Raw genomic sequence first — 8,372 nt, 5'->3', positions numbered from 1 at the left:
GAAGCTGTGCAGGACATCGATATTGGGAAGAATTGAGAAATGGGCCCATAGTTTTGTAATCAGCCTGCCATAGAGGATTAAGAGGGAATTTAGTTTCAAGCTCGGGGAGGGGTGCATGTGCTCAGTTAAAACTTCCAATGGTTCTATTTAGGAAAGAAAGGAGAATGGATATTGGGGATGATTTATAGATTCTGCTTCAGGAGGAATTATAGCTTCCTATTCATCTTCCCTAAATGGAGGATACACTCTCAATCTCTTGCTATAAATAATAATATTACCATTCTGACAAAATGTCTATTCTTCTTAACTCATGCACGTTTTTAATTCTCCTTTGACTCTGAGAAACCAGCCAACTTCCTCCTTAACCTCTTAAACAAGTCAGGAATAAATTGCTTACAAACATTTTGAGGATTTAATAACACAGTATTGGGGATATTTTATACTCCCAGCAAGGTAGCACATTTATATAAATTGTTATATTGAAAACAACAGTTTTCATATACACCAATTTTGCTCACATTTATTTAAAAAAAAAAACCCTAAACAATAACTAAACATTGCCATTCCCCACCCAAATCTGTACTGACAAGTACATCCTGATATTTTATTACATGCTACTAAGAACACATGGGAATGGTGAGAGTCTTTAAGGACATATGTTTTACATTTAAGGAAAAATGCATAGTCATGGTTGAATTTTAAATAATCTCCTCATATATTGCTAAAGCAAATGGCATCTCTTAGGGATTAATCCAAGCTTTGGAAAATTCTTTTCATGTTTCTAATAATTGTCCATAAGCTTCTCTGGTTTTTCAGATCATAGTAGTTGGGAGCTGTCTGGTGGTGAATGCAGTCAGCTGTTGATCTACAGGATAGAGATCAAAGCTGTCAAAGTAGGTGGTGGTGACCATCTTCATTTATTTATCTGCTTGTCAGTAGTTTTGAGCTCGAGACTGAGCAGACAATGAAGAATGCTATCATCTTACTTCCAGGCAATTTCAGCAGGAGGTGGCTGTCCCTGGAGAGTGTGACCTCTCAGTGCCCCTTTGTGCTGTTCCTGCACTGTGGATTAAGGAGAAGAATCTTGCTTGGTGTTTCTCATTGTGCTCAGAGGCAGCGATTGTAAAGCATCTGTTACTTTCTGTTGCATAGCTTGACAGAATTTCTCAGAAGATCTAAATTACCTATAAACTAGGATGTGATTGTCATCTCGAACTCTGACCTCCCATCCTTTAGAAAGGATGAGAGGGTTGTGTAGAATGTAGAAGGGGATATGGAAGTGGGATTAGAGGTCACATGAATCCCAAGGATGCCAAGGTGACTGGATAAGGTTTATTTTGTAATCTGAGCTCAAAATGCTGACACTGGGTTTTCCAGAGGAGTTGGGTTTGCCCCCCACTTTGACTCTGTGGATAATGTAAGAGAGATCAGTGGTTACAATAATGCTGCCATTGTCCTGTGTGGGTCCCCTGAGCAAGAGTTTTAAAACTCAGGAATGGGGGCTGGGGATGTGGCTCAAGCGGTACCGCGCTCGCCTGGCATGCGTGCGGCCCGGGTTCGATCCCCAGCACCACATACAAAACAAAGATAAAAAGAAGAGAGAGAGAAAAGGGCTGGGGATGTGGCTCAAGCGGTAGCGCGCTCGCCTGGCATGCGTGCGGCCCGGTTCGATCCTCAGCATCACATACCAACAAAGATGTTGTGTCCGCCGAAAACTAAAAAATAAATATTAAAAATTCTCTCTCTCTCTTAAAAAACAAACAAACAAACAAACTCAGGAATGTTCCTTTTTAAAAGTTCTCTTAAGCTGGATGCAGTGGCACATGCTTTAATTCCAAATACTTGGGAGGCTGAGGAGAGAGGATCATGAGTTCAAACCTAGCCTGGGCAACACAGTGAGATCCCATCTCAAAAAATAAATAGGTAAAGAAAATTCTCTGAAAAGGCATATTATGCTTTAGACTCCCCATTCATAGACATATACATGTAAGTCATGTTTGGTGGTACAAAGGAAGTTGCAGCTAGTTTAAATCCCTCACATTGCTTTAGACCAAGGAAAGAGTCAACAGAGCTGCGTGTGAAATCCATGAGTTATGCAGTGGGGGAGTTCTCCAAAATGTAGAGTGCATAGAGTGCACACCTCTTCTAAAAAAAGTCATTGTGAGCTGGATGTGATGGCACACACCTGTAATTCCAGATATTTGAGAGGCTGAGGCAGGAGGATTGAAATTTTAATTTTAATTAAAATTAAAAAAAGGTCTGTGGATGCATCTCAGAGGTGAAGCACTTGTCTAGCCTGTGTGAGGCCCTGGGTTCAATCCACAGTACTACAAAAATCAAACAAAAATGATTAATTAAACTATTTTTAAGCAAAGCATTTCTGTGGGCCAAACTGGTCCTGTGTAGAGTAGTCTGAGCTCTCAAGTTGAAATTCCATCCTAATCTCCAAACTTGCTGACCAGCAGTCCTGGTCTGTGGAGGACTGAGGGATTCCTGAGACATGGGACCTTGTTTTACAACAACCCAAATTCATATCACCAGTGCTCATGGTGGTAAGTGAGAGTAAAAAGTGCCTAGCAGGAGAAGAATGTTCTAGGCTTTAGGAACCAGAGTCAACTCCCTGAGGGGCAGCATGAGTGTTGAGAAATGTTCAGAAGGTCCTCAGAAGCTGTTAGTCAACTTTCCATCATTATAATGAAATAGCTGAGATAACTTAGAAAAGGTTTATTTGGCTCAGTTTTGGAGGCTCCAGCCCCTGGTCATGTGGCCCCAATTGCTTTGGATCTCTCAAAAAGCAGAGATGCGTTGTGATGGAAGCATGTGACAGAGCAGAGAGAGAAAGAGGGCATGATCCCAATAACCCCAGACCTCTCCCAAGGCCCAGTCTCCTATTGGTTCTACCACCTCTTAATAGCTCCACCCTGGGGACCAAGCTTCTAACACAGAGGCCTTTGGTGGACATTCCAGATCCAAACTATTGCAAAGGCCAAGCTGCTCTTAGTCCCTTGATGGTTTCCACTCCAGAAGATTTCAGACAGGATGGAACTTGAAGTACTATGGTTCAGAACACAGCGAGGCCTGCTGCACATTTCCTCTGATAAGTCCAGGACTAGCTTAGGGTGTGCTCATATGGCTAAGTCCCAGTCCAAGTATCAGAGAACCCTGTATAGTAGGGATATTTTGAGAGTCACCCTGAAATAAAATACAGTAGTGTCCAGATCTTCTGGTAGGGCTAATCTGTGTCATTTCAACTATTTCAGTAATAAGCATGGACACTTCTCTTTGTAAATAGAGACATTAAAAATTACCATGCCTGAGAACAATTAGTACTCTCCACCCTTTATTTTGAAACAGGGTCTCACTATGTTGCTCTGGTTGCTCTTGAACACGTGGACTCAAGGAGTCCTTCTGAGTAGACCACAGTTCCATGTCACTGTGCCCTGCTAACACCCCTTTTATTATCGTACCAAGATGCAGAGTTCATTCAAGTTTTCCCAATTGGCATGTTTCCCCATGGGCAAATCTGTGTGGTGCCTTTTGAGATTAGAAAGGCTGTTCTTACAGTTTAGTCTCCTAATACCAGGTCTACACTTTGTTCAACCATTTTTACCCCATTTATTGAAGGTAGCAAAACTGTACACCATCTTGACTCTAAGACTGAATTATGCCAATTTATGTTTATATCATGATCTTATAGTTATAAGAAAGGTTCCTGTAGTCTTGTAGCTGATAGCAGAGGTTCTGGTGGGAATCTCACTTTGGCACTCTGCAAATTTCATGTGATTCAGGGCCACCTATACCCTTCAAGGGCTAGGCTGAGGGTTTGTTAGATAACTATGTTAGTCAGCTTTTATTGCTGTGATGAAATATCTGAGATAACTCAAAGGTGAAAAATTTATTTTGGCTCATGGGTTTAGTCTTGTGGTACTTGCCCTTGTTGCTTTAGGTTTCTGGCAAGGCAGAACGTCATAGTGGTGTGTGTGTGGTGGAGCAGAGCTGCTTGCTTCATGGTGGCAAGAAGCGGTGCAAGCAGAGAGGGCCCAAGGTCAAAATATACCCTTCAAAGGCACATTCTCAGTGACTCACGTCTTCCAAGTAGGCCCCACCTTCTAAAGTCTCCATCTCTTCAAGTCTTCCACACATGAGCCTTTGGGGGGCATTCCAGATCCAAACTATAACAATAACTTACTATGCCCTGGTACACAGTTCCTTTGGATAAATGTTTCATTTCTTCCTAATTCTTAAGCCAGTATTCCACGATAAACTTCTGTGTCTGTTTCCTATGTTAGGTTTGTTTTGTGCTAATAAAATACCCGAGTCAGGGAAGAAAAAAAATTATTATAATTTTGTTGGTGGGAAGTCCAAGGTGGAGGGGCCTACATCAGATGGGGGCCTGCATCAGAAGGGCAATAGTGCATGTGTGGACCGGGTAGGGGAGAAAGGTAGAGAAGGAGACTAAACTCATCCTGTGATAACAGCATTAATCCTTCACAAGGCAGAGCCCTTAGGACCAAAGTCCCACCTCAGCCCAACAATGTGCAAGCCGGATCCCAAGTCTAAGGCCAGCCAAAGCAACTTGAGACCCTGTCTCAAATAAAATATAAAAAGGGCTGCGAATGTGGCTCAGTGGTAGAGTGTCCTTGGGTTCAATCTTCAGTAACAAAACCAAAATAAAACAAAAGTCCCACTTCTTAACACATTTTCATTCAGAATTCAGTTTCCCCCATATGAACTTTGGGGGACACATTCAAACCATAGCAATTCCTATTTTTGGAATAAGAAGCAAAGACTGAAGGGCAGGGGAGCAAAGCTTGACTTATTTCTGTAATCACCATCTCAATGGATTCTTGTAGAAGAACAGATAAAAATATGGTTCATTTGTAGTTAGTTTGCTGACAAATTAAGGCTATGATTTTTTGAATCATTTAAGATCAATAAATACCATATCAAACTACTTTTACTTTCTCAATGACCAATAGTTTTGCCTCACTCAAGGATCTGTCAACATTTTATTTAGCAATAACAAAGCTATAAAATAGTATAATTTGCAATAATTGATGTGGGAAATTTAGTAATATTAGGGTGTGAAATCATTCTTGGGATCAGAAATGTCTAAGTGTTAGTGGATACTATTTAGTTTTCTAGTGCCAAATTACTCCAAAATATTATTTTACAAGCATTTGGAAACTTATTAGAATTGATTGTCTGCTGTGATTACAGATTTCAAGTAAAATCACCACATTATCTGGAACCTAGACTTAATAGGCTCTGCTGTGAGCTGGCTGTCTCTGGAGTTTTCCTAGCTTTTAAATTTTGAGAGCAGGATATATTTGTCATAAAGTATTTAGAGTTTACATAGATGGGGAGAAAAGTTTTAAGATCTAAAAATGGCTTACAGTAAAGCAAACACATTTATGTTAGGATTTTCTTACTAGAATTGTAATCTCTGGCTCTGAAATAACATACTTTTTACATGATTTGAAGTGCAAGCAGATATGAAATGCAGAGAGTAATATATTTAGTTTATAATTTAAAATGTGTCCACTAAAGTTGACATTTTAAAGAAGAAAGGCAAACTGAATTTAATAGGGCTGTGGCTCAGGGGTAGTGTACTTGCCTGGCATGTGTGAGGCACTGGGTTTGATCCTCAGCACCACATATAAATAAATAAAATAAAGGTCTATCAACAACAACAACAACAACAACAAAAGTTGGTATTAATATTCTGGATCTGGTTGAATCAATCAAAAGTAAACCAAACCCAAAAAAACAAAAACACCATTCTTGGCAATTTTGTGAAATTTATTCTGTATTCTTGTGTTATTATTAATTAAATTTATTTTATGTTAAAGAAAGAGTCAATACATAGTTGCCTGGTCCCCTCCAACCTCTGTAATGGTCTGTATCAGGAACCAACAAACTATATATAGCCCATGAGCCAAATGTGGCTACTGTTTTTTGCTGAAGTTTTATTTGAATGAATCTATGCCTACTTACGTATTATCTGTTGTTCCTTTTGCTACAATTAGAGAGTTGATTAGAGAGTTGAAAGTAGTTTGAGATGGTATTTATTGCAACAGAGATCATAGAGTTCTGATACGCTGAAAAAGTTTTTCCAATAAGATGAATGGTAATAACATTATTAAAAAAGAGAATAAATGACCCTAGGTACTTTGGTTTAAAAGAAATATTTAAATATATTTATATTTGGGGTTTCTTTTTAACCATTTAGAGACAATAAAACTTCACCTTTTAAATCAGATTTTAAAATGCTGAAATATTCAGAAGTGACTGACTTACATTCATAAATCCTACTATTAGCAGTAAAGATGTTCATGGTTACTTAACTAAGAAAAAACTGTTCGGTGAGTCTGTAACTGTGCTAAGTGGAAGAGAAGTTTCCAGTATGTGTATAACTTAAAGAGTCCTGAACATCAATCAGCAAGTCAGTTTTTAAAACTCATCTACTCGTTTCCTCTGCCTCCTGAAGCCACACACTAAAATAGCCAGAAAGTCAAGTCAGACAGACATATCCCTGTCACAGAATGTGTGACCATGACAGATACAGGTAAGTTTGCTTCTTTCACCAAAATTTTGGAATTAAAAAAACCAAAACAAAACAATGCCAGACAGCAAAATTAAAAATTTCAAGAAGAAAAAGGAGACAAACTCGAAAGTGGTTGAGTGCAATGATAAGCTCAGACTGCACCTTCACTTAATGGCTGTTTTTGGAGTCACATATTTTAACTGCTGAGTAAAGAAGGTTGTTAACAGGATGGAAGTATGGCCAACAACACAATGATAGCGATCCACTGAAACAACCATAAAATCATCAGGCTACTGACAGCTGGAGAAATTCCACATGCTAAGCGACTTAACTACAAAGCAATTTTAGAGGTCTTAGATGAAAAATACACTTGAAACTGTAATTGAATTAGACAGGACAAGCCTTCCCGCACGTAGGGCTATGAAGGTCATCAGGACACAAAGCAAATGCTGGGTTAACACAAATGCATTTATCAGCCACAGTGATTTATTGAGTGCTTTAATAATACAAGTGTACATCAACTGATCCACAGTCAAAAGTGGCAGGTCCCTAAGAAATTTACAAGCACTTTAAGTAAATCAAAATACATATTATTTTGTTCAATCCAACAGTCTTCTGTGTGGTGAACAGAAGGCTAGTGATAAACAGGGTCTCAGTAATGCACAGTGATTCTGATTGAAGCTTTTGTACAAAAACTTGTTCCCAGTAGCATGCACCCACCAATAAAGACTTCAGTACAAAAAATTAACCCTAAGCACTACATTTAAGTAGAAACGAGATAGAATTCTGAATTTGTGTTTTTCCGAAGAACAAATAAAAGGAAAAAAAATTCAAAGTAAAACAAACAACAAAAAACAAAACCACACAGTATTACAAAGCTTGATAAGAAAGCTCTTACGATTATAGATCCAACGTTGTTTGCACTGAAAATAAAAGTTCCCATCCACAATGATGTGGGGAAAAATAATCGCAAATCTTTCAAGTTAACAGAAATCAAAAAGGTAATAAAATGAGAAAGAGAGAGGGGAGGGAGAGAAAGAAAGGAGAGGAGGGAGAAAAAAGGGAGACATACTATCACAAAACAGTTCAAAATTTAATAAAAACTGGAAAATAAGAACCGAGGTCCGGAGGGGTGGCAGGGCTATTGATGCACTTGGTGAATGTGCTTGCACAGGTCCGGCAGGACAGCGGGCAGCAGGTCCCTATGTGGCGTACCGCTTGGTCCACTGTCTGGCCATCCGGTCGTGCTCTGCTCTGTTGGTCATGTACTGTGTGGCAATGCTGCCCACCAGAGGGTCGGCTGCAAGAGAAGCAGGGTCAGGAGTCAGTTAATACCAGCACCTCTTTCTCTTCCAAGTCAGAGAAGGGGTGTCCAGGAAGCTGGCCTTTGTTCAAGGAAAAAGTCACTGAAGCAGAGCCAGGGACCTGGACACAGACCAAATTTCACACAAACTGAAGAGTCATCTAGGTGTACTGATACCTTTTCTGATGTATTTCTTGGTAAGTCTTATTTTATTTCCCTATCTCCACCACACACTTCTCACCCTGCTCTTCTGGTCTTTAAGTAGATTATTTCACTAAGAAAAGCATGCGGGATGTGGGGTGGGGATTACAGGGTCTTTGAGATCTCTTGGGCAGAGGTTTGGAAGGCATGGGCAACTCTTTTACCTTGAGTTAAGGAAGTGGTGGCTCTCATGTCCCTCATTCCCCTGCTTGGAGGGAACCTTCAGATGGTCAGCTGAACATAGTCCAGCAGCAATCAGATAGGGGAGAGATAATCTTCTTTCTCCAAACAAAATCCACATAGCTCATGTTACAAAAATGT

General features: G+C 39.7%; 1 protein-coding gene across 1 annotated transcript in view; it reads right to left on the bottom strand.

The window, feature by feature from the left end:
• Window positions 1-7,030: 7,030 nt before the first annotated feature.
• LOC113194873 (ubiquitin-conjugating enzyme E2 E2) overlaps window positions 7,031-8,372 on the bottom strand; it is a 289,096-nt gene continuing 287,754 nt past the window's right edge. Inside the window, exon 6 of the mRNA XM_026406152.2 lies at window positions 7,031-7,847. Coding sequence (XP_026261937.1) covers window positions 7,750-7,847 — 98 coding nt within the window. The 3' untranslated portion in view covers window positions 7,031-7,749. The remainder of the gene's footprint in view (window positions 7,848-8,372) is intronic.

This window comes from Urocitellus parryii, chromosome 3 (assembly GCF_045843805.1).
Source record: "Urocitellus parryii isolate mUroPar1 chromosome 3, mUroPar1.hap1, whole genome shotgun sequence".
In the NCBI taxonomy this organism is placed as follows: domain Eukaryota; kingdom Metazoa; phylum Chordata; class Mammalia; order Rodentia; family Sciuridae; genus Urocitellus; species Urocitellus parryii.
The sequence above is the reverse complement of the archived record's forward strand: the minus strand, read 5'-3'. Positions and strand labels throughout refer to the sequence as shown.